This window comes from Trichosurus vulpecula, chromosome 6, assembly GCF_011100635.1.
Source record: "Trichosurus vulpecula isolate mTriVul1 chromosome 6, mTriVul1.pri, whole genome shotgun sequence".
NCBI lineage: Eukaryota > Metazoa > Chordata > Mammalia > Diprotodontia > Phalangeridae > Trichosurus > Trichosurus vulpecula.
The window spans coordinates 68,874,930-68,902,251 of NC_050578.1; the positions used below are offsets into that span (position 1 = coordinate 68,874,930).

At 39.2% G+C, this 27,322-nt stretch overlaps 1 protein-coding gene across 1 annotated transcript in view; it reads right to left on the reverse strand.

Moving 5' to 3' along the window:
• Window positions 1-1,630: 1,630 nt before the first annotated feature.
• PKD2 (polycystin 2, transient receptor potential cation channel) overlaps window positions 1,631-27,322 on the reverse strand; it is a 53,278-nt gene continuing 27,586 nt past the window's right edge. The window contains exons 6-15 of the mRNA XM_036763450.1: window positions 23,323-23,551; window positions 20,902-21,069; window positions 16,624-16,805; window positions 15,319-15,439; window positions 9,907-10,005; window positions 8,466-8,587; window positions 8,113-8,230; window positions 5,450-5,613; window positions 5,005-5,152; window positions 1,631-4,024 (exon numbers count right to left, since the gene is read on the reverse strand). Coding sequence (XP_036619345.1) covers window positions 3,788-4,024; window positions 5,005-5,152; window positions 5,450-5,613; window positions 8,113-8,230; window positions 8,466-8,587; window positions 9,907-10,005; window positions 15,319-15,439; window positions 16,624-16,805; window positions 20,902-21,069; window positions 23,323-23,551 — 1,588 coding nt within the window. The 3' untranslated portion in view covers window positions 1,631-3,787. The remainder of the gene's footprint in view (window positions 4,025-5,004; window positions 5,153-5,449; window positions 5,614-8,112; window positions 8,231-8,465; window positions 8,588-9,906; window positions 10,006-15,318; window positions 15,440-16,623; window positions 16,806-20,901; window positions 21,070-23,322; window positions 23,552-27,322) is intronic.

Genomic DNA, 27,322 nt, shown 5'->3' on the forward strand with positions numbered 1-27,322 from the left:
ACAATTTTGCAAACCATAAAGCCTCGTGGAAATATTATTATTCCTAGCAATGCAGACTGGCATCTTCTCTGCAACTTAGCCTTAGAGTTGTTTGGAAGCACTGAGTAACATACCCAGGGTCACACAGTCAGCACTGCATAAGTGGGAGGACCGAGGCCAGCTTTTTGTGCCCTATGAAACACTACTTACCACAATACAAATTCCTACAATCATAAGGAGCCCAAGGTAGCCTCCTACCTCCGCCCAGGGATTAATTTGAGAGTTCCCTCTTATTTGTACTGCATTGCAAGTTTGTAGGAAACTTTGTAATGAGTCATTTGTATACGTCAGGGTCAGGGTTTTGTACAAAGCAAAGTAGCTGATTCACTACAATCTACTGAAAGTGGAATTTGCTGCCTCAGAAGGCAGTGGGTTCTCCTCACTGGAGGACACCAAGCAAAAGTTGGATGATCACTTGATAGGCATGTTACAAAGAGGATTCTTGTTTAGATATGTTGGATTAGATGGCCTCTGAGATACTGACCTAACTCACATTTTGTCACATTGCACAGAGCAGAATTTCCTGGCATTAAAAAAACATGCATTTTCTTTTTTGGTGGTTCTATTATTTCATTGCTGGGGGTACCCCTGTAATATATGTAAAGAAGGCATTATCATCTTCGTTTTATAGATAAGTAGTGAAGCTAAGAGAATGAAGCAGATGTATAAACATGCAAGACTTAGAAAGTAATTCTGACATTTCACTGTGCTGCCCCTCTAAGGAAAAGGACATTGTGAGTAACAAGTATGACAAGCCACTTATAAGTACTGCTTCTAAGGATCGCTAGATCCTGCAGTGTGACTGCCAGAATTTAAGCAGCCCGTTGGCTTCCTATGTGCAGAATCACAAGGTCAGAGGAAACCCCTCCATCTGCCAGATAGATAAGGGTGGTCAGAATGAGGATCTATGGGGGTGATTACGCTGCTGGGGAAATAGAGCAGATGAGGGTGCAGGAAACAGATGTAGAATGAGGCTTATGTTGATCAATGTACAATTGTTTTACTTGTATTTTTTTATGGGAGGTTTTTCTTGGTATGGGAAGTAAAGTGGGACTGAGAAATAACTGATTAAAAAAACCCACCACCTCAACAAATCATTAAAAAAGAAAAGAATCCCTACGAACGAGCCTTGGGACTGGTTGGAGCCCACAGCCTCAAATCTGGCTGCTCTTGGTCTCTATAAGGTCTCATGAACCTTTGCCAATATTTTGGGGTGGGGAGGGATTTTGATATGCTTTAGAAATCTTGTCACTTCAATCATTGGAATCAGTGTATCATTAAGTACATTATTTGCTCCGAAAGTATTCTCTATTACAGTATTATAGTGTGGAAAATGGAAGAGATACGGCCGAGCACCGAGACCAAAGTGCTGGGTTTGTAATTGGGAAGACCTAGGTTCCTAGCTTAGTTACTTAAGCTCTCTGCGTCTCAGGTCCTCATCTGTAAAATGATGAAGTTAGATTATAAATGGTTTCTAAGCCCCCTTACAAACTTAAATCTATGATCCTATAATTTATAATTATTAGAATTATTGTGATAATGAGTAAATAAGCCAATTTTTTTTCCTTTTGATAAAGACCACTCATATATGTGCTGTTATACGTAACATACAAATCTTTATTAAGAAGTAAAGTGCTCAGAGTTAGAAAATGATTAAAATGCTTGATTGCTGTAGAAAACACCAAATATGGAAGAGCCTTTTACTAGGGCCAGTAGAGGGTAGGGGTTGGAAAGAAAAGGAGATGGAGGCGAGATTACATTCTTCAATGACTAAGGTAGATGGCAACTGTGGTGAAGAAAAAAAATGGCAGCTACATGAAGTCTTTATATTTAAAATAAAAATAACATAATAATACAGAGTATGATAAAAGACTGGCCATGATTACTTTTTGGCACATGGTCAACACACATACATGGATATTCCATGAAATTTATTGCACTTCAAGATGAAGTTTGTTTCTAAGTAACATGTATACACACACTCACACACACACACCCCTAGTGATACAAATACATTGATTTCTTATTTAGTAAATAGTTTTTTTTGTAGTGATATAGCATATTGAGAAAAAAATGTAACATTAGAAGGAAAATATGTGCAAAAGTCAGGCTGAGGAAATATTTCGAAGGAATGTGGCATATTTTCCTTAGAAACCAATCTTAAGGGACCATATTTGCTTATGTTTGTAAATGGATGACCAACATAGTAATTCATGTAAACAACTTCCATACTCCAAAAATCCTAAATAATATTGCCCTACCTATTTCCTTCAATTCTTGATATTAGGGTCAAGCCCTGAAATAGTTTTCTCTCCTCTTGTTGCTTAGTTATTTTCAGTCACATCTGACTTTTTGTGACTGTTTGGAATTTTCTTGGCAAAGATATTGGAATGGTCTGCCATTTCCTTCTCCAATTCATTTTACAAATGAAGAAACTGAGGCAAACAGGGTAAAGTGATTTGCTCAGGGTCACACAGCTAGTTGAGTGTCTGAGATCACATTTGAATTCAGGAAGATGAGTCTTCCTGACTCCAGACCAAGCACTCTATCCATTGCACTATTAGCTTTCAGTTAACTATAGAACTTTTCACCTCTCAGAATTTTTTTCTTCAGACAATGTACCCTCTCTACTTCAAAACGTAAGGCTTCAAAATTGGGCAGTTACAAATCCAAAATAAACCAATCTTTCAGTGATGATCTAACTTTTAATACCAAAACTTCCTTTCTGTAAAGCTAGGTCATTCTGGTTATATGCTATCCTAATACTAACATTCTAATAAAGTAATTCTTATAAAATTTGAATCTTTTAGTACATAAATTTAGTAAGGGAGTCCTGATTTCCCTATTTGGTTATATCTTGGTTCGAGAAGTTGAAAGGTCTTTTACTTTTTCTTTCTCTTACCTAAGTGTACTACAAAATTTAGTCTGATTTAATTTAGGGAACCACCAGCATTCCACATCCCTTTCAGTCTTGGCTGATGACTTTGTGTTACAGAGGCCATCCTGGGATCAATCTTGATCTTTATCTGTCCCTATAGATCCATTCAAACCAGAGTTCATATGACAGCTCTGCCATGTTTTTACTTCCATATACAGGCTTAATAAACAACACAGAAAGTGGACAGTGATTATAAATGTTAAATAAATGTGCTAATTAAGCAAAGAAATTCCAAGCAGGACTATTCAACCTTTGGCTTAAGAGCTCCTGTCTCTCTCATCCTTCACGTACGTTTCATATTGGACACCCTGTTGAAACAAACACTTTTGAAAAAAATTAAAAGTAAAGCTAAGAACTAAGTTTGATATGACATGAAGTGTTCAGGCTGAGCTGAAGTTAGCACTGCCATGTTCCCTCAACCATTCTGCGAATATGACATAATATGGACTTATTTTGGTTTGAAGACAAAATTCTGTTCTTTTTTTCCCCTTACCTAAAGCATTATTGCTGCTGGTTTAAAAGGTTACTTTACCATCAACTGATGAGATATACTAAGACTCACAACAGCAACACAATACTGCTTTCAATATTCTTCAAAAAAGATCTGGCCATTTCTGCACTCAATAAACAGAAAAAGAAAAAAATCTTCCTTCATCTACGGGAAAAATCTGTATACAATAAATTAAAGTGCAGTGGAAAAAAAAACAATTGGTCAAAGGTACCATGAACATCAGACTTTGGTCAGGAGGTATAAATAGTATATTCACTGCTGCAGTTCAGGATGTTGGCTTCTCTTTAGCAAGGCACAGACTATCCATGGACACTGGCACCTCCATTTCCTCCTCCACCTTCTACACCTTCTGTAGACTGAGACGATGAGGGACGGGCACTCCTCGGACGTGGCTGGCCATTTGGCCCCACAGGAGTGCCTAAGCGCTGACTTAGTTGGGAAGCTGCATCATCTGATTCCCAGCGTTCCAATTCTTCTCGCACTAGGCGCTCCATCTGCTCCCTGTGGATTTCATTATCACGACCAAGTCTTTCATCCTGAGGGTGAAGGGAGAAACTAAGATGATAATAGGAGATGCAGAGCTTATAAGTTATAGGAAGGATGAATGCCTTTTGAAATGTGGTAAAATGTGAATGGGGCTTAGGGGATCTGACTGGGATTAGAATTAAGAATAGAGTCTCATAGTATGTCTGTAAAATGACTTTAAGGTCATTTAAGGCCTTTAAGAATTAAATCTACGATTTCATGATCTTATGTCTACAATTCACATTCAGAAATATGAATTTATTTATATGCATTAATTTATAATCATTCAATTATGTTCAAAAGATACTATGAAAGACAAAAGAGCAAATGACTGAAAAATAAGACAAAAATCAAATAAATTCTAATTTCTTATTTGCAAAATTGGGCCCATTTATCAGAAATATTAGCCAAGTCATAGAGCAATATTTTATAGCACTTTTGTGTGAAATTTGTTACTACACCTCTATACAGGTGGAAAAATACGTATTCTTTCTATGCAAAAGAGGGAGGTTTTCATGGTTAATTTTCAAACCAAACTCTTTCCTTCATATACAAATGCGATTCTACTAATCAATGAGGTGCACTGAGTCAACCAGTTTGCTTCTCTAATAACGTGATGGGTTTGTGCTAATCCATTCATTCTCTCTTTTGACCAACAGCACATATCAGCAAAATGATGACTAGAACTAGAGGTGTAAGCTATAACCCCAGAATAGAACTAAACGAAGTGATCCACTAGGACCCCTGTGCTCTGGAGGGATGTCCTACTGTGTCAACTATGATTCCCTGCTTCTCATTGTGAGCCTATGAAAAATCCACTCTTGGCTTTGGACTTACATCATCTTGATGCTGCTGGAATTAGCAATTGGCCCCCATAATGGTACTTCACTAGGTTCTATCACGATCAATATTGTAGGCATTACTATTGAAGAAATGTGATTAGTGTCACTAAATTCGTATTCTACTTTAGCTGCATCACAGAGCCTCTTACCTCTGTCACTCCATCTAGCAGTCTTCCCAATACTTCCCGTCTTTTCAGTTTGGCCCTCTCCATGATTTCCAGTTTCACGATGACAGCATCAATTTTGGAGACAATGCTGCCAATGGAGTGTTCCATTCGGTCTACTCGTCTAACCAGTCTGCAGGAAACCAACGATTATGAGAAAACACAGCAGCTACTATGTTTCCTCATTTTCTTTTTAGTCTGGCTAATTGGGTGGGGTAGAGGTGGATTAGGGATGGAAAGGGCAAGCAAAATTTAAATGAAACAATGTAACAACCTGAAAAAAGTACTTTTGCAGACCTCTCAAATGGTTATTTCAATTATGAAGTCAAGGTGGTGATGCAAGGCAGTGTTTATATCTAGAAAGAGTGCAAGAATGGATGGTTTTGGTTTGTCCCATTAATAAAAACCGAGCCAAACCGAATATGCTTACACTTGAAATTCTTCATAAGAAACCCCACTAGAGCTGCTCCCCCTCCTTCGAGAGCTATGTCCACTGTCCTCATCATCATCCTCTTCAGAATCATCCAGGTTGCGTGGGAAGCTGCGGATGCTCATAGGTCGGGGCAAAGAGCTATGATCCAGGTCCAGATCCTCCTGCAGAATGGACAAACCACCAGTAAGAATGAGCAGGCTGAAGATGGAGGCTGGACAAAGGCTAACAAATCAACAAGCATTTATTTAGTGCCTACTATAAGCCAGGCACTGGAGATACGAAGAAAGGCCACAGCCCCTGCTCCCCAAGAGCTCACAATCTAATAAGGGAGACAACATGCAAACAACCATGCATAAACAAGCTGCAGACAAGATGCACTGGAGATTAACAACAGAGGAGGGAAAGACTTCTTGCAGAAAATGGAATTTAGCTGAGACCTGAGGTCATCCAGGAGATGGAGATGGCATCAGGGAGAGCTGGTGAAAATGCCTGGAGCTGGGGGATGGAGTGTCACATATGATGAACAGTGAGAAGGACAGTCTCACAGCTATGGAGTATGCGGGAGGGAAGTCAGGTATAAGAAGAATGGAAAGGTAGGAGGGGGCCAGGTTATTGAGAGCTTTAGATTTCAAACAGGATTTTCTATGTGATCCAAAGCCACTGGAGTTTATAGAACCGGGGGTGGGATGGGGGTGTTGGTGACACGGTCAGACCTGCACTTTAGGAAGACTATTTTGACAATTGAGTGGTGGATGGACTGGGGTGCTGAGACCTGTGATAGGAAGAGCAACCAGTAAGCTGTTGTAATAGCCCAGGTATGAAGTGTCAGGGTCCAACATCAGGGATGCTGCAGGGTCAGGAGAGAAGGGGTGTATATGAGAGACATGTGGCAGGGAGAATCAACAGGACTGGGCAGGAGATTGGATATGGGGGTTAGAAAGGGTGAGGACTTGATGATGTCTAGATTGCAAGCCTGGGTGCCTGGAAGTGGTGCCATCAACAGTAAAGGTTGGAAATCAAAGTTAGGAAAGGAGGGGGATTTTGAGGGAAAGATAATGAGTTCAGTTTTTGGTCTTGTTGGGCTTAAGACGTCTAACAGGCAGCTGGAGATGCGATACTGAAGTTCAGAAGAAAGGTTGGGGCTGGATAAACAGATCTGAGAATTATCTGCAAAGAGATGGTAACTGAACCCGTGGGAGCCGATGAGATCACCTTCCCCTCAATAGCACAGAAGGAAAAGAGAAGAGGGCCCTGGGGGACCCCCACCGTTAAGTGGGCATGACCTAGAGAAGGATCCAGCCAAGGAGTTAGAGAAGGAGCCCTCAGAGGGTGAAGGAGACTGAGGAGGAGTGGCCTGAGGGGAAGGACAACAAAGAGAAAGAAGAGTCATGAAAACCTAGAGAGAAGAGAATTTCAAGGAGAAGGGCTGACTGGCAGCGTCAAAGGCTGCAGATAGGTCAAAAGGATGAGGAGCAGGGAAAGGCCACTAGATTATTTATTGTTAACTTTGGAGAGAGCTGTTTCAGTTGAATGGTTAGGCTGGATGTTATACAGCAGAGAATTAAGAAGAGGGTGAGAGGAAAATAAGCATAGCCACTAATTATAGACAGCCTTCTCAAGGAATTTAGTCACAAAATGGGAGGAGAGATACACAGTGAGGGCTAGTGGAGATGCATGATCAAGCGAGGGGTAATGGCTATTTATGACAATTTCTATCTGCTGAAGTTGCCTGTCTATGGAAGCTTTTCTTTTAAATGGAAAAGTAGGCTTCCCAAATCAACCACCTCAAGTAAGCTTCTCTCTACCCTCGGCTCACAGATACTATCCCATTCTGCAAGCAGTTATTAAACACCTGCTATATTCCAGGCACATGTGATGTAGACAGTGGAAACCTAGCCTCAGAGACAGGAGGACTTGGCTGGTCTCTATCACATACTAGCTCTGTGTGACCCTGTGCAAGTCATTTAAGACTATAATACTTGTAAAGGGAGTTTCTTGATGCAGAGTTCCCTCCACTGATGAAATCAATGGTCTGTTTCTGTGCCTGAATTCTCCCTTTCCCTCCCTTCCAATGTTTCCAATGTGTTAGTTGTTAATATATAAAGACAAAAAACAAAAACAAAAACAAAAAAACAAACCTCTCAAAGAATTTACATGTTATTAAGGGAGAAAACAAAATTCTGCAATTTCATCCGCAAAGATTTGCTCATTCACCAATACAAATAACAACCCCTGATAATGGCTAAGGAGTGAGTTGCAGTGGCTGAATGAACTTATTACTCGATGGCAAATCTTCTTGTGTGAGTATGTCCAAACTTAGCCAGCCTGTTCCTCAGACAAAAGGACACCAAAGCTATCATTGGGCCTATACTTGGAGGCTTTTGAATTTGATAGGATCTGCCAGAGCTTGAGCTATGCTGGCATAACCCAAGAGAACCTAGGGTCGCTTAAACATCACAATGAACTTTATTGGAAGCTTAAACATATACTAATGTTAATCATAATAAAAAATAGAATTAGGAAGGTTAATCTACAGTGCAGATGTAGACACAAACACATATTCTATGGGCAAATGCAAAGAATGTGTAGACTTGCTGCGAAAATGCCACCAGAATGAGTCCCTCTAAGAAGTTAAACACACTGCCCCCACCTAGACATACCCTCTCTTTTTCCAAGTCATCTCTCATTTGCTGGTGTTCATGTTCAGTCAACTCTTGGTCACCATCCTGATCATATTTTGTGAATATTGCTTCAATCTCTGCATCTGTGTGCCCCTTCCTGAAAAGAGAGAGATACAGGTAAGAGATCAGTGAGCTCAGCAGTCTGGCACACACAAAAAGGAAAGCACAAGAAGAAGTGAATTCCTTAAAGGAAGCCAGACATCTCCATAGCAATCATTGCGCAAGACACTTGTCCCTGTCTTGGAGCATGTGCATTTAGATGTCACCAGGAACACCGCAAAACAAGGATTCAATATTGGCAATTATTGGGGCTTAGGAAGCAGGATTCTTACCCTTTTAGATCTTGGCGAAGTTCATCAAAGTTTAACTTGCCACCGCCTTGCTGCAGACTCTCTGAAATGTCATCCACGGTGTTTTTTTTAAGTTTCAGTTTGACCATAGCTTTATGACAGCCCTAAAAAAAAGTAAGGCATAATTCATTTTATCCTGAATTGTCATTTTATTCACTTTCCATGATTCCACAGAGTAGGTGGGCAAAGCAGAAATGCAATGTTATTGCCTTGTAACAAGTGGTGAAAAGGTCAAATTCAGAGCACCCTGGGAGGTATTGCATGAACTGATGTGAAGTAAAGGGAGCAGAACCAAGAGAACAATGTGAACAACAGAGTTGTAAAGAAATGTAACTCTGAAAGTTTTAAGAATTCTGATCAGTGTGAGGACCAAGTATCCCAGAGGCCTGAGGATGAAGCACGCTACGTACCTCCTCACTGAGAAGTGATGGACACAAGGGGTAAATAAGACATTTTCAGACATAGCCAATGTGACAAGATGTTTTACTTGACTATGTCTTTGTTACAAGGGTTTTGGTTTTTCTTTTTCTTCAATGGGGTTGGGGGAAGGAGAACATGAATGTAAGAGGAGATAGGGAGAGGACACGGGGGATCATTGAAACATTTCTAAAAAAAAATGCGTGGAAGAGAACAAATGGAAGGTTAGAAGGAAAAACAAACTGGACATCTTTGAAACTTATATGTTGAATTTATTATATATTTAGAAGGCAAAAGTAAACTTATATAATATTTATAGTTTAATGTAAAATCTTTTCTTCTACACTGCACATAAAAATCACCATTTTATTTGTTTTTGTTATGTTCAGAATAAGAAACCAACAAAAAAGAAAAAGTAATGAACCGAAAAACAGGAAGAGTTATACCAACTGATTCAGGGCAAAATAAACAGAAAAGGGAGAACAAAATATACAACTACTATACTAATTCATGTAAAATGAGCACTCAAAAGAAGCTGAACTCTGAAGAGTAATGATTAATTTGAGAACATGAGACCAAGCATTGTAGGTGGGTAGAGTCGGTGGCTGGGGAAAGTGGTATCTCCTCTCAGATGCTGTCTCTGTGTTTGTATTTGATTTTCCTTAAATGTCTTTCTTTGTTACAAGAACACGTGTGTGGGTGTGTGTGTGTGTGTGTGTGTGTGTGTGTGTGTGTGGGTGTGTGTTTGGGGAAGTGATTGTGGTGTAAAAACAAATGGCACCTATAAAACTTTTTAAATATTTCCAATCAGTGGTTTCAGAGGCAACCTACTCAGTCCTCCCAATAAGGTTATTTTTAAACTACAGAAAAATGGTTACATACTTTTTATTTCAAAGAATCTCCAATGATCAAACAGTTTAAATGAAAAACTTTTTTCATTTTTATAAATGTCTTTTGATTTAGGAATCCAGCCAATCATGAAGCAGTTATTGGGGTAAATTCCTACCTTTCTGATGAGATCTGACAGTTCCATCTCAGTCTTCTGCTGAGCCATATCAGATTTAACTTCAGAGTATGTGTCATTGATGATGGCCAAAAACATGTTCTGTTTAAAAAAAATAAAAAACAAAGGAAGATATAACTCAGAGACCATTTTCAAGTAATAACCAGAAAACCCCCATGGGTCTTTTTGTCCCTCTTTGCTGTAATCTTGCAAGTATCTGAGAACAGTTTCTGATAGTTTTTACTATCAGATGTTGTAAAGCATTTTCAACTAATCAGCTAAACAAGCATTTAGGAGCACCTAATAGTGCTAAGGTGCTAGGGCTAGAGATTCCGAAAGCAACACAATTCCTATTTTTAAGAAGTTTACCTTTTACTGGGAGAGAGAGAATTCTATATGGACACAGGAGTATCAATTCTGATGAACTGATTCAGAGACTCCTATGTCCATAAAAAAGCACAAATAGAGTATCTGCAGAAGAAATACAAAACAAATACGAGATACAACAGATGATTCTCAGATCTATTTATCCAGCCCTAATCTCTCCTGATCTCCAGGCTTGCCTCTCCAAGTGTCTACTGGACATCTTGAACTGCACGTCCCCTAGACTTCTTAAACTCAACATGGCCAAAACAGAACATCTTTGTCTTTGCCTCCATACCCACCTCTCCTCCTAATTTTGCTATTATGGTCAAGGACACCACTCAGTCACCTGTGTGAGAGATGAATTAAATCCAGGTCTTCCTGACATCAAGACCAATTATCTACAACGATATGTCTCTCTTTTAAATAAAACTGAATAACAAGACTTTTGAACAAGCAGATATATGGAATTCTGGGTTTTTCCAGACTACTGTTATAGTGCCTTCAATTAACTTTTTAACTTTTTTTCTTAAAAAATACTTTTTACTTATTACTTACATCTGCATTTTTAATAACTAATAAGGATGTGGGAACAATTTAGTATTAAGACTATGCAGGGTATTTACTGGTTCAAAAAATTAAAGCTGAATTTGACTGAGACAGTAGGAACATAACAAAGCCTTTGCTAATGGCTGAGATTTCCAGTGTTTCTTATATGTTGGAAGTATATATGTTCTTTTTTTTTCTTAAGTGCAGTTTTTTTTTTTTTACTGATTTAATCATAAACATGTTTGGAAGGAGTATTATTTTTCAGACTAATAATAGTAATGAAAGCTCACATTATATCATGTTTAAATGTCTAACCAAGTAGTTTACTTACAACAACCTTATGAGATATTAGTATTATATTTCTATGTAAGGAAACAGAGGCTGAAAGAAATAGTGATCTGTTTGTAGTCATCCAGCTAGAAAGTGACAGAGGTTCAGAGCAAGAAGACCTGGGTTCAAATCCCACCTTTGATGTATACTGGCTGTGTGGCTGTTTAACTTCTTAGGGCCCTACACAATTAAGACTAAGTTATAGAGTCAGTTTTCTGAGTTTTTCATTAATTCTAGCAGCTTCTTGACTTGACTTCATAATCTTTCTTGATTGATGCCATATAAATGAAAAATTGGGGCAGCATTATTAAAAAAATCTGGCTTTTCCTTTGCAAGCTGCAGAATTGAGGAAGACAGTTGCCTTCTTCACTTGGACACTGGAAAGAATGAGTTGATTTCCAAGTAATTGGGCTTCTTGACAGACTGCTCTCCTTATCAAAATGTTATCAAAATGTTTTCTCTATATTGTTAGGATTTTCTAATCTTAAGCCTGTATTGCCAGAATAGCCAGAGCTTTACCAATCTGTGTTAAGGATTTACAGACTTGTGGTTATGTTTATTAAAAAAAAATCAGCCTCTGGGGAATATTCAGAGTTGTTTGGTGGTGCATGTCTCTTAATTTTTGACTGGAATGTCTAAAATGGTGGTAGGGAGTGTGAATATCACCACTGGATCAAATCATTAAGTCATCAGATTTATCTTCCTCCTAATAAAATTACAGAATATATTCTATATATATTCCATGTACAATGCCCCCAAATTGTATGGAGATCCCTTCAACTATTTTATTTTTAGATGTTTAACAAATCTAATCTCTTATTCTAGTGAATATATCAACAAGTTTAAAAGAAGGAAAAAAGGCCATGAGCAGTTGTCTTCACAGTGGTTCCATGTGATTTTATTTGCTTAGCTGAATAAGTATCATTATTTTGAGATTTTAAAAATTCTTATTTTTATTTATTTAAGAAAAAATTCTTTGTAGGGAATTCAGAATTGTTTGGTGGTGTATATCTCTTAATTCTAAAATAGTGTTTCTGTGTGGCGGTGGGGTGAGGGTGGAGGACAGGGCCGATTGTCACCCATGGATTACCAGTGGCCTTGTCCTTTTCTTTAATCCCTGCTAGGGTGTCAGCTCTTAATCAAAGGCTTCAAGCACAGCCCTTTATGCTATTTTAAAAGGAGAATCTGGAAGATGGAAAAGAGTTATAGAGCAAAGGGTATCTGAGGGAACTGTACCTAGGGAAGAGCTCACTCACCCCATTTCCCTCTTTCTCCCAACCTTCATTCCATTCCCATGACTGTTAGAAGCCTAGAGGAGAGACTCCAAGGCATCTCCACTTGGGCTTCTGTCTGTTGTCTGGGCCAGGTAAGGAAGATGGGAAAGAGTCTGGGAATGGCCACCTCTCTTCCTCCTCTCTTTTCAATGCCTCCTATGTGATTTCTGAAAGAGGGACCTGCATTATTAGGCTATCTCCTTAAGGCAACTTTTTCTTAAGGACAAGGAAATATTTTCCTTCTTTTTCTTATCATATGCAGTAAAAAACAAAAAATGAATTTAGGACCCTGAACAGAGGATTCATTTAAGTCTCTTATCACCAATCTAACAAATACATAATTGGATTAAAAAACAAGTTTAGGGGGGCAGCTAGGTGGTGCAGTGAGTAGCGCACTGGCCCTGGAGTCAGGAGGACCTGAGTTCAAATGCGGCCTCAGACACCTGACACACTTACTAACTCTGTGACCTTGGGTAAGTCACTTAACCCCGATTGCCCTGCCTTCCCCCCTTCAAAAAAAAAAGAAAAGAAAGAAAAAAAAACAAGTTTAGAATCTGTTAGGCATTATCTACTAAATAATGACAGACTTTAAATGAAGATTCTGGAGTGATATGCTAGAACATATGCATATTATCTGCTGGCCACTAAAATTCTCACTTTGTAGATGGGAAAACCTAATCTGACGCCTGATCTAAGGGTAATTGATGAATCACAGCAGCACCTGCTCTCCCGAGCCAGGGACAAGAACCAATCATCTGGGCCCCTCTTTCCTTTCTCAGAGCAACGATTCTCATCTTAGCAGTTTGTTCGAGGTATTCCTGTTATACCACTTAAGGGTTCACTATATTCCTACTGCTAATTAAAACTAAACATTTTTAGACAGTAATTAATTAGTCCTAATCTTTCCTTGCCTCCTAGCATCATCTGTAAGAGCCCCCAGAAGCCCTCTAGTCCAATCCCTTCATTCTGGTTAAGTGACTTGCTCAGGATGACACAGCCCCTTCTTACCTTTCCAGTCTTTTCACCATTTACTGCCCTTCACACATCTGACAACCTGACTTCCTTGTTCCTCTCACATCTCTGCCCTCCATGTCAGTGGTGCTCACCTCCACCTCCACACTACTCACTTCTTACAAGACTCAGCTCCAAACTCATCTCCCACAGCATACCTTCCCAGTCTCCCCAGCCCTGTGAGCCTTTATTCTGCTCCACATGTATCCCATGTGCACTGATTTAGTTACATTTTCTCTCTCCAATTAGTGTGTAAACTCCTTAAGACCAAGAACGGTTTTTGTGTTTTTGCTTTTTTTTTTTTGCATTCCACAGTGTATGGCACAGTGTAAGTGCACACTGTAAGCACTGGTAAACACTTGTTAATGAAGTAAGGGTCAGAGACAGGAACTAAACTCAGCTCTTCCAGACTCCAACTCCAATCTATTTATTCCATCATACAGCCTTTTACCATTCTACCCAGCTTTTTTATTTTTGCCTGCAATAGGAAGAAGATGCTTAAAATATGCCACATGCATAGAACAAGATCCCAAAGTGGACTATAAAAGAATGATTGGTAATTTAGGAGACATTTGATCTCCTCAAATATCACAGTTACTAAATTAGCTCATTTATTTTAATTTTTAATAAATAAATTTTTATATATTTAGTTATATTATCTTATTGTTTATATCATATATTATAGTATATAACATAATATATTATTTATATATATTTATAAATAATGTTTTACTTTTATAAATACATTTTATAAATAAATTTTTAAATTTTTTAAATTATTTAATTTAATTTTAAATTAACTCATAAATTAACACAGTCTCTAAATTAAACTCATAATCATAACTGACACCAAGAATTATGCCATCCTAAAGAAAATAAAAGCAATACAATACAGAAAAAAATGTTAGATTTGGAGTTAGAGAAGGTGGGCTTTAATCCTATCTTTATAACTTATTACCCTTTGTAATTAAATAACTTAACCTCCCTGTGGCTCAGTTTCCCCACTTATAAAATTAAGAGGATGGCCTAAATAACCTCTGAGGTCCTTTCTAGCTTTAAATCTACATGCCTGTGGCCCTATGGGCCTGTTACTAAATCCTGACGGTGACAAACCTGATTAACTTAAAAGCCATGCTGCAGAGGAGAGAATGCCAGACTGATGTGGCCACTTACTCTCTGTGTGACCTCAGCAAGTCACTTAAACTTTCTCGGGATTTTAGTTTCCTTAACTATAAATTGAGGAGAGTTGGATTAGATCACACACACACACACACACACACACACCCCACGTACACACACATGCTTATATATACATATATATGTAAAATCATTCTAGAAAATGAGTAAGAAAGTACTAAAATTTTGAGTACACTAAATCCCAGCAATCTTGTTTCCAGAAAAGAGTTGAGAAAATTAACTTCCCACTTATCTTTTGCAGAAGTAGTGGACTCTGGGAATGGAATACTGCTTATATGTCAGAAAAGACATGTAAAAAAGCAATTCAGCAAAACTAATCGATGTATCAGTCTTGTTTTCTATAGCAAACCCTGGAGAAAGCTCAAATGCTACATGTGGAATGATGGATGGTTTACTGGTTACAACTCATCCTTGTCTCTGATGAGGTGAAAGCCCACAAAGAGTAAACAGCCACAGAAGGTAGGGATAGGATGCATCTGTACACACTGAAGACCAGTCCTCAACTCTTTCATCCCTGTATCCATTTCAACAACAGTACAGTATCTCTGGAATCTTCCTCAGGACTGTTGCTATTAAAGGCTGGACTTCTACTAGCAGGATCTCAACAGTGAAGAACAAGGTAGAAGAAAAGGCAGGGATTGGAAAGCAAATAAAAGCACAACCACTTCATCATAAACAGAAATGTACATACCAAAAGAATGAAGAACGTAAAGAACACAAAGGTAGTGAAATAAATGGGTCCCAAAACTCGATTAGCTTCCTCAAGTTCTGTGAAGTTGAAATCTCCCAAAATGATACGGAATTGAGTGAAGCTACAAAAACAAAACAAATGTCTGGCAGTTGATTTAGCATTTCTTAATTATGATTTCACAGTTTTGGACGTTATCAGCAATACCAACAACTGCCAAACAATGGAAGTAACATATATTTTGTCTGCTTCGAAAATTATTAAACACGATTTCTGGAAATATAAATATCTGTAACTTAAATATGTCACTTTATAGTTGGATAATGAAGATAGAAACTGCATAGATTAACCATGAAGTAGATTAAAAAGTGACACGTCCTAAGAATTCAATGGGCACATCTGACAAAACAATTCTAATAAACACAAAAATCAGGGTAGATTCCAACAGAGAATCTGCTTGAAAACAAACCAGGAAAATTTTATTAAAGGATATCACCATAATGCTAAGTGTTCAAAGACCTAATCTCAACTGGCACCACAAGTGCTCGTCTATGGAGTTGTGGGGGGACTAAAGATTTGTTCAGTGTTGGCAGCGTAGATCTTAATGAAACCTAACAAATCCTTCCTCTTATCAGACAATAACATTCATTGGTACCCATTATAGGCAAGAATTTCCCCACTCTTTCTATTTCCTAATTACTCCACAAGGGTTATCTTCTCTCCAGCGTATGATGTATGATGTTTCCAACAGATGCTTGCTCTTTTTTGGGAGGGGAAGGACCATGGGGAGGTGGGGGGGGGGAAGAAATTTATATGTGAAATTCCAAGACTCAAAATACCATCTGAATGCTCTTTTGAAAAATAAGGGTCACAGAGTTTTACTAGCAGAATTATTTGAAAATAAAAAGAAAAGCCACAACTTTCAATGCAAAGAACTGGACCAGCCATCCCACAATGGCTAACATTTACATTTTGGTGCTAAAAGTCCCAAGGGTCAAGACTACTTTAGCAGAGATAGTTTATGGAATTAAAACCTAAATTTCATTGAGCAACTAATGGAATGGACTAAACATAAACAAAAAGGCTAGTAACCTTGTAAAAAAGATTACTAACATAAGTGCCAACATTCTGGAGACATTTACTGTCTTTCTAATGCTATTGTAATACTTTTGTGAAGGTCAATTACACTATTACTTAAAATTAAAAAAAAAATTTAGTCATCGTGGAACAGTTAAATTCTTTCACAAAGTCCCCAGGACACAAAGATCATGGCCACAAAGACCTTCTGAAAACCACAGGTGTACTTACATACACTCCTGGAAAGTACTGAAGTCATCAATCTGGGTGCCGAAGACAAGGTAGGCCAACTGAGCATACGCAAGAAAAATAATCAAAAACATAATTGCAAAGCCAACGAGGTCCTTGGCACAACGAGACATGGTGGTGGACAGCTGGCTCATGGTTCTGTTGAAGTTGATGAATTTAAAAAGCTGTGAAAGAAACACTAATTGGATCTAAGAACTCTACAAAGCATCAGCTTCCTATGACTATAACCAAGCTTCATTAAACTTCAAGTGAAAAAGTGCTCCCCTCACAAAAGTCAGGAAACATAAGGAACCTGCTCCTCTCTTCCCTCTCCACTCCCACAGAACCTGTCAAGTACTTCTTAAGCACCTATTGTGTTCTCAGAGTGGTGCTAAGAGATCTGGGGGACAGAGGGAGCAAACTCCTAACCAGGGCTGAGCCTGATGGACACAATGAGCCCCCTATACCCAAGGGTATACCCCCTATGCCCTCTTGGCTCCAAGGATGCAGACCAGATGATGGTATCCACCTTGCTGCTGCCCTGCCTCTCACCACCTGAAATAGCACCTCCAGGCTGAATCACCAGAAAGAATAACCCATGTCTTCCCCACCCAGAGGCTGAGGGAGCTAATGCCCTCATCTTTGAAATTCCCTGTGGAATGGTCTTGACTGAGTGACTGAGGGTGAACTCAACCAGCCCACTGCACCCGTGACTATATACTCTTCAATATTATGCACCTCTATTATGCAACAGTGATTTCTACCCCATCTTCCTTTTCTTCCCCAGTATATTTTCCTGCCCCTCCCATTTTTGCTTTTTCCTAAAACCATTAGAACAGAACAAAACCATCTAAAGACCTTCATTCATTTTAGTTTTTCTCTATAACCTTTAAAGATATTAGGGTTCTGAAAAGACATTTGTTTCTTATACCCCTATTAACATGAAACAAAAATTAATTCCCATATATTCCCTTTTGATTAAACAAATATAGGTACATATGTTTCTTTTGAAGCTTGCATTTCCATTTCCAAATGTCTGATCAGTTCTGGTCTTTTCATCAAGAATCCTTGAAATCCTCTATCCCATCCATTAAAGGCACATTTCCCCTTTCCTTCTTACCCTTGTTCCCAAGGACTGTACTCAATTTTGCCAGATAAACAATACTTGGTCACAAATATTTGTCAGGATCCCCATGCCAAGACCATCCCTCTCTTTTTACTATTAGGAGACACGCTTAGCCAGAGCTAAGGCCCAGCAAGCAGGCTGTGCCCCGAGCTTAGCATAACAGTAATCCTTTGTGCTTACCCTCTGCATGATCTCTGCTGCAGCAAAATCCCAGAACTGTTTCCCACCAGCCCCAGGTAGTCTCTGAACTTGTGCAGATACCACTTCCTAATCATGAAGCCCTGCTATGAATCACACTTGCCTCATTGGTACTGTTACCCCAGCATTCACTGCTACAGCTCACTGCATAGCCACTACTATATATAACTATCAAGGCTCTCCCTCACTGCAGTGGGTCTCCTTGGTATCAGAGCAGACCCTCCTCCAATGGAATAAAAAAAGCTTGTTGCTCATGACCACTGTTAGCTCTTTGGTATTTTATTTTTCAGAGTTAACAGATGGTATGTAACCTCTGAGAACTCTTCAGTATTTTCAGAGTTAATAGTCATTGCATAGCTGCTGTGGTTCTTTGGTTGTTTAGAGCTAGCAGTTGGGGCATTACTTCTGTGAACATTTTGGGATTTTATTTTTCAGAGTTAAAAGAGGCTGCGTGACTTCTGTGACTCTTTGGTCATTTATTTTCAGAGTTGACATATTTATCCCTTGTCTTTGGAAATATTTATATTCCAAGGTCTCCTCTTCTTTATTGTGGCAGCTGCTAAATCTCGTGTAATCCTTCCTGTGACTGCTTGGCATTTGAACTCTTTGTTGGCTATCTGTAGTATTTTTTTCTTTGATCCAGATGCTCTGGATTTTAGTTACGATGTTTCTATAAGTTTTCATTTTAAGGTATCTCTCTGGAGGTGACCATTTTGCCCTCTGGTTCTTAGGGTTCTAGGTAATTTTCATTCATATTTAACTGAATATGATATCCAGATGGTTTTTTCCTGATCATAGTCTTCAGATACTCTGATAATTCGTTTGCAAAGTGCTTTGAAAATCTTAAAGTACTATATAGATGCTTATCTCTCCTTGATCTGTTTTCTAGGTCAATTTTTTTTGGTACTGTATTTCTTGGATTTTCTTCCTTTTTTTTGTTCTTTCTAATCTTTTGGTTTTGCTTAAATATTTCTTGTTGTCCTGTTGTATTATATTCTTTTCTGTCTGGCCCATTTTAATATCTGGAGCCTGAGTCAGGTTTTCCACCATCTGTTTAAGGTGTCATTTTTACCTTGGTTTTCCTCCCTAGCTTTTCCATTCTGTATCTCTTGTTTCACTTCCTCTGAATACTCCTGCAGTTCCTCTTGCTAGAGGACTTGTTAGAGTGTCACTATCTCCTTCAGGGTTTATTCCCAGGGTTCATCTTTCAGATCAATGTTTTTCCTTATGGTGTTCAGAGTTTTCAATGGTTTCCTCAGGGAAGGATCTTCACTTGGGTCAAACTTTGCAATCAAATAGATTGGGCAGCACCTACATCGTTCTAAGGATAGTGGGCTAGACAAAGTTCCTCCTTCAAGGGACTCTGGGGCTATTCTGGTCCCAACTGGGGCTGTTACAGAGTTCCAGTACCTCTCTCTTTTCAGCTATACTTGGGGTCCTTCCCCTCTGCTGCTGGACTCAAAGGCTACTCCTATGTTAGGCTCCTGACACAGTGTCAAGGACCATTCAGGCTGGATTTTGCCCAGGACCTTTCTTCCACATCTGGACTTGCTGCTTGATATATACTAAGGCTGCTCTCTTTGCTAGGCTAGGTCTGAATGTTCTGCTTGGTTTAGGCTGGGAGTGGTAGGTTGTACCTGCCCTGTACGACCAGAGGCTGGTATCTGGAGCTGGGCTCAGCCAACCAGCCACAGACTTGGTCTGGAATTAGGTGCTTTTGGTTCACTCAGGGTGTGCCACGAACCCAGAACCCTCAAACGTGTCTCTCCTAAAGCCATAGCCTCAGGGAAGGCTTGGGCTAGGTCTGGATATTGCAGGGAGAGCTGGAACTACCAGAAGTCTCCAGGACCTTCCTCTTCCCACCCTTTGTACTCCTAAACCAGCCCCACTTTTCTCTTACAGTACCTCTGCAGGTTTGTAGGAGTCCCTTTATGGATCCCAGGATTAGGTAGGGGATTCTAGTGCCGATCTTTTCTATTTCTTAGTGTGCATTCTAAGCCATGATGCAGTATTTCAGGGGGCTCTGGGATCCTCTGCATCCCAGCAGGTTCCCACAATCCTCTTGGTATGCTATGTGAAGCAGTCTGTACTCTATACACCACCACCAAATTACCTTGCACTTACTGCATGTATACTTACATACATGTTGTACACCCAGATAGAGCATAAGATCCTTAACTGTAGGTGATTTTTCTCGTTTCTCTTTGTTTCTCTGGTGTATGACACATAGTAGTCAATAGATACTTATTGATTAATTGAGATGTACATGAGGTATGGAATAAAATGCTGGATCCTGCAATCTAGAACCCCAAATAGGAACCCAGGCTGCAAAAACCCACAGAATATTTTACTACATAGTGAACACAGTGGAAAGGACATTGGCTCTGAAGTCAGAGGACCCAGATTCAAATCCTGACTCTGATGCTTACTATATGACTCTAGTAAATGACTTAACCTCCCTAGGCCTAGCATTTCCCTACTATAAAATGAGGGTGGGTGGTGCAGAGTGTAGGGGCTGCTCTAGATAGACCCACAGGTCCCTTTAAGCTCTACATGCCACTGTGTTCCAAATTGAATTCAGAATAAGATTCTGTAGAATCCAGATGGAAAGGAGACACTTATCACTGAGCACTACCATGTCTAGTTTTTCACCTCCCGTCTGCCCCATCATCCTCACTTTTTGGCTCAGCAAGAATCAATCATTTTCTACTTGCATTCCCTAGTCATACCTGGGCCCCATTCCAGTGATCACGCAGAAATCCAGAGCTCTGAATGTTTACTCTGGGCTGGGGCTGTGAAGCCTTCCTCGTACACAACAAGACTCTGCAAGTTTCACTTATTAACAAACACTAAGCCCTGCCAGAGTGTGGTAAGCTATTGACAACGAGATCACTTCTCTATCTGCCTATCCAATGGTTTAGCTTTGTGCCTCAGACTATGTGAAACATGTGGATTACCTTAATCCAAACAAAGAAGACCATCACAGCCGTCACATTGTTGAACTGTATCTGCCAATACGCTAGAGGCTCCAAGTTGGGGAAAGTGTTTTGATCTTCGAGGTATTTCAGCAGCAATTCCACATTGGATTTCCTGTAGATGTCAATTCCTATAGCCACTACTGACAGCTAGGGGAAAGGGAGGTGATCGATGTTTACGAATTCCATTGTCTTAAGATCATAAACTTCAAAAAATTATTTCTATCTTTTATTTTCATATCACCTCATTTGCCAATATATGCCTCTCCATGCCCCTCCCCAAAGAGTTATGCTTTCCAACAAGGAATGAAAAAAGAAGAGAGGAGGAAGAAAGTGATTCAGCTAAACAGATCAATTGAGTTGGACAAAATATGGAATGTTCTGTATTCATAGTGCTCCACCTTTGCAAAGAAGGGCAGGAGGTATGTTTTTCCTCTCTTCAAATGAGATAATATTTGCAAAGTATTTAGCACAAAGCTTGACACATACTAAGCACTTAAAGCTTGTTTCCTTCCCTCCCTCCCCATTTTCTTTAGGGCCAAAATTAGTCATTATAATTCACACTGTTACATGGCTATCACTCAATATAAGGTTTAGTCAGAAAGCATGAGTGCTGCCCAAAGTCAGTCAGTCAGTCAGTGTGTGTGTGAGTGAGTGTGTGTGTGTGTGTGTGTGTGTGTGTGAGTGAGTGTGTGTGTGTGTGTGTGTGTTTAGGAAATAAAACCTAAAGATGATAATCTTCAAATAGATAGCCCTAAGTATAAAAAACAATTTCTCAGAATTCTTCCTAACAGCCACACTGAAAAATTCCAGGTCATTTGCATTATGCTATTTTTTAAAGTTTTATATTCTATGTTCATTATAATTTTGAAGAGGATAAATATATTTATAAAAATATACACACACACACACATATATAGACACACACATATACATATATGTATGAATATATATATGTATGCGTGTGAATCTAAAACAGCATGCTTCAAAGTGTTTAGGATCTGTGGTTTCATTAGTGTCAGTATTATGTCCACAATGTAGATCCCAACTCCTTAATTCATGAGAAGATGGTATCTCTGAGTCTCTATAACCAAATAACTTATTACCTAGGAGTCAATCTGGTGATGAGCCTCTCCTAACTTATTCAAGCTGGCCCTGGAACACCATCACCGGTTTCATAATCAAATCCTCTTCACCTTAGAAAGACCCATTAGGGCTTATACCACACTGCCACAGGCTTTAAGAGGCTGATCCTCCACATGAAGAAGAGGCTCAGGTGAAAGAAGACTTATAGTTTTGATTTTGTACTGAGACTTGATAAAATTAATTATATCAAATGAAACTGGTGTGTGGACAACTTAAAGAAATTTCAAATGGCAACACATTGCATGTGTGAACAAGATACCTGTAAGAGACTTCTAGTTTGAGAAATGTATTATGGCTGCTATTGTTTCATAATCTCTTCCCATCATGGCGCCAAATCTGGATAAGTAGATGATTCACTAGTTTTATAACTTATAGGAAAGCGAACTTAGCTCAGAAGAGATATTTGGGTTAAGTAAAGTTAAAAAAATGCAGACATGTTACAGATACTATGTTACGAGACTAGAGAATCATCGAATTCCATATAAGTTGGGAGGCAGATGGTGCAGGAATCACTTTGAATCTAGAGTCGGAAGACCTGACTCCTGCCAGTTGCCACTCTGCTACTTCTGTGTGGTATTGGGCAAATCACTTCACCCAAAGAGGTCTCAGTTTTCTTTTCTGTATAACAAGTAGATGGACTAGATGACTTCAATGGTCCACTTCAGCTCTAAGTCCATTCTCCTACACAAGGAAATCTTTTGATATTTAAAAACCAGGAGTATTATTTATACAGTAATAAGAATTCTGATCAATACAATGACCAACTACAACTCCAAAGGACTGATGATGAAGCATATTAACATATACTGACCAAAGGGTAGAAGGACCAAGGTACAGAACAAGGCATTCATTTTGGGCCATGGAAAATGTGTGGATTTATTTTGCTTTACTATGTTTATTTCTGAAAAGGACTGTTCATTTTCTGTTTTTATGAAGGGAAAAAGAGCTAGTGATAGTGTTGCCAAAGAAAACAAGAAAAGAGGGTTACTGAAGAAATTCTAAAATTAATAGAAGAGAACTGAAGGACCTCCAGAAGGAAACAGACAAGCAGGAAAGTTTTGAAAGTAACATTTTAAATTTATTATACACTTTTTAAAAAGGAAAGCAAATTGTGCATAATAGAATTTGTGATTACAAAAATAACTCTCTTTTTCTGCTCTATTTTGCATGTGAATGTGTTCCTCTCTTTTTTGGTGTTTGTTAAATTCAGAATTAAAAAATAAGTTAATAAAGCATACGGTTATTGCATCAACCTACCGCAATAATCATGATATCCAGACAGTTCCAGAAACTTCTGAAATAACGCAATTTGTGAATACGAATTTCCAAAACCTCTTCCACTATATAGTAAAGGATAAACAAACAAAAGGTGATCTCACAGGTCGCCAGGAAGAAATCAAATGTTGAGATGTAGTGGATCAGCTTCACTGGCTGAAATTGCCAAGATGTAATCACGCCACCAGTGGCTGGGAACTCAACCAATAATCTATATTGCAGTAAAAGAAAAAGCCATAAATGAACATCTCTGAATAAAGATGGCGATCTATTGGTATCCAGCGCATATATACAAAGCATCATATAAACTAATGAGCTAGATTCCCCAAACTACACCCAAAGCTCCTTTGTTCACTGCCAGGTCACCCTTGGAACATTACTAACTTGCTAATCAGAACCTGGAATGCACTCCCAGCCTCACGGGGGAACTTTTCAGAATTCCCAGTTTTCGCTAAGCTTAGCTCAAACACCACCTCCAACAGGAGGCCTTTCTTGATTTCCCCCCAGCAGCTGCCCCTCAAAATTACTTTAGATTTATTTGTGTTTATTTTGTACATACTTGTATATGTTCTTGCCTCCCAGATGAAACATAAAGTCGTTGAAGGAAAGGAATGTTTTAATTTTTGTTTCTGTCTCCCCTATACCTCCTCTCCACCTGCCTCGCGCCCCCCCTCCCACTCCTTCCCTTATCCTACCAGTGCCTGATGCCTATTGAGTACTTAATGAAAGCTCACTTGATTGACTGGTATCTTTAGGGGCTCACAAAATATCTCATTGCTTTCATGGAGAGAATTTAACTGTTTGAAATACTGATAAAAAAAATCTTTTCAGAAACTGATCGTTAATTGCATTAATAGAATCATACACTTAGACCTGGGAAGGTCTTTGGAGAAGCACCAAGAAATGGCAGCTTCATACAGGGCAGTGGACCTTTGTATCAATCTCTTTCCTAGGCATGAGCTACTAGAACATCTACTTGGTGTGGAAGGATGTTTTTCCCCCTTCACTGGAATTAAAATGAATTTGGAAGATTGGATACGGATAGGCCAAACACTGGATATAATTCCAAACCTAGCAGAACAACTGTAGGTACCACTAACAGATAATGACTGAAAGGGTCAACAACCTAGCTCTACATGATAAGAGTCACCTAGCAGTACTGAATCTTTTAATAATCCAGTCTGGAAGGCTATTCTCATTAAATGGCTATTTTAAACAAAGAGGTGAAGTACACTTGTGCACAAAATGTCTCTGATGATGGTGGTAAATATTTAAACTTGCTGAAGATCTTTCTGGTCAGCTTCACACTACACAAAGTTCATACCACTAGTGAGACCAGGAGATGCTGAGGTAAAGAAATCTACCCAGTGACTCAGTCTCCCTACAACACTCACTTATTGTCAGACTCAGAAAAATTAATTTATTCCTTTATCCTTCTCTATAATTTGGATGAAAAATACTGATCTTTATTTGTGTCAGCCTGGCAACTAAATTTTAAACAATCCCACAGAGACCAGATGTTAGTGTGGCTGGAGACCAGGATGTTAACCCTGTCTTAGAAACTAACTAGCTGTGTGACTATGAGGGAGCCACTTAACCTCTCAAGGCTTCAGCTCCATCATCTGCAAAATGCAGGAGTTACAACTAATGACCTCAGAGATTCTAAGTCTATGAACTTAGTTGTGGCTCTGGCTCTAACTGGGTATGTGACTTTGGGAAGTCATTTGGCATCTCTGGGCATCAGCTGCATCATCTAATAAAATGACAAGACAGGACTCAATGTTAAGGTCCTTCAAGTGCACCCCTTCCTTCCTCCATTTGTCTCTCTCTGAGCTTCTCATTGAACTTGTATTCATGCCGACAGCCTGAGGTGTGCGGGCTGCTATAACTCTTGGGAAGGGGGGAAATAAACTCCTAATACTCACAGCTGTAGGTCTTAAGCTTGCACTGCTTCATTCTTAATCAGAAATACAGCTATGATAATTTTTAAAATGCAGCATCCTAAACTTAAACCCCTCACCAATGCACACAGAGCCTGTGGTGGAAATACCAAGAGCACACACTCTCCCTAGCTAAGAGCGAGAACATAGGCACCCTGGGCAATTCACAACGAGGGACTTGGGGTCTTGATATTCCCCATCCCCCTTTAAAAAGAAGCCTTCACGACACGTCTCTAATGAGTAGAGCCACTTTTGCTGAGCTCTTTTTACCATAATCCTGGGATCCAGGTCAGTTTCTCTGGCCAGATTCTAGAGGCTCTGAGGGGTTTTCACCTCTCAGGCTGTAGACGGCAGTATAAGGAAAGGGAAGGGCACCTTCCCTTCTAATTAGCTCTTCCAAACAGCAAAGTTTTCCCCCAAATTAGCTCTTAGAACAAGGGGTAGAAGTGTAGACTCTGAGAGCTCTTCTGGGACCCACTCAGGCCCGGTCTTGACCAACCTTACTGCAGCCAAGCTGGGCCTCTCTTGTATGCAATGATACACCTGTATCATCATCTTAGTCATGGGTCCCTCCCTTTCTTAACTCCTTTAGTACTCATTGTCTGTACCACTAACTTAACAACTTAAATATAACGTTATATTATTACTCATCACATATGTTCCCCCCTACTAAAGGAAAGCAATGTATATGAAGTGCTATAGAAGATGCAATGGCATGTAATTCTGATGCTCAAGAAGATGAGGACACTTTTTTTTTCCTAATTAAGACTTGAGAGCAAGAATTATATCTCATTCATTCAACAAATGTTTATTGAAGGCCTAGTCTGTGTAAGGCGCAGGGTTCAATATCTCTGTATTCCCTCTCCCCTCAAACCTCCTCCCAATATCTCCTAGAGAACCTAGGCATTCAATTAAAGTTTAAGAATATAATAATACACAGTCATAACAGTAGCACTGACTCATAATATCTCTACATATCAGCTGAGCGGGGATTATGATCATTAAACCTCTGATATGGATCCTGTCTTCCTCCTATTGACGGAAAACTGATGTTAAATGATTTGCCTAAAGATGTAAAGTAGAGTCATTAAAAGCTAGGACCAAAACTGGCTTGGGAAGGCCCTCAGTTTTAATGCTATTGCTCTGTAATGGAACAAAATAATTATACTTCATGTCTGCAGCTACTGTTCATTGATCCTCTATAGCCAAAACCATAATTTAACAGAGAAATGAAGATGGGGCTTGGATTGAATGGAGACTAAAACACATGGGGAAATTCTTCCAGCCCTTTTGTTTTTATCTTTTTTTTTTTACATGACAGATTTTTTTTCAGGATGAGTGAGAATGAAGCCTCAGTGGAATAATGTGGACATGTAGGTACACGTTCTGTGTAAATGTGTCTAGGGGAGGCACACTCCTCATTTAGCTCCTTTACATGCTCACTCACCTGGCACATCCTGACCTAGCATCTCTAAAGTGCTCCGAGATTCTGAAAAGGCATCGTTGTCATTCATAATCAAAATATGGGAAGGAAAGTTCAAGGGTAGCTTTCATTTAGACACATACAGCCAATAACACAGAATGTAGATGGAGCTACTTGGCTGCTTTTGCCTTTCCTATCTTCAAAAAAGCCACATACCACTTCCTGTTTAGGCATGCTCTAAATGGAGTTCAGCAGTCATTGCAATCATTTCTTTTTTTCTTTTTGTAGATAAGTACAATAAGATTTAACACGTTATTATTTTCTGCAAACAGTCATCTACAAATGTTCAAATTTAGGGATGAAAAAAATCTAGTCGTGTGGGCACATCAAAGTTGAATCTTACAAATAAGGATGAGACAGGATTGCTATCAAATCAGTAGCACAATTAGTCCTTTGGGATTAGCAACTAGATAGTTCTATATCATTCTATTCTGGATGGCTGCCAGAGTGCCTGGAGACTATTGGTTCCCTCAGTTCTCCAATGTTGCTGGTTTCATGCGCAGTGATTCTTTCATCCCCTAAAACTTTTCTCATCGCTAAGACTCTGCTTCCCCACCCT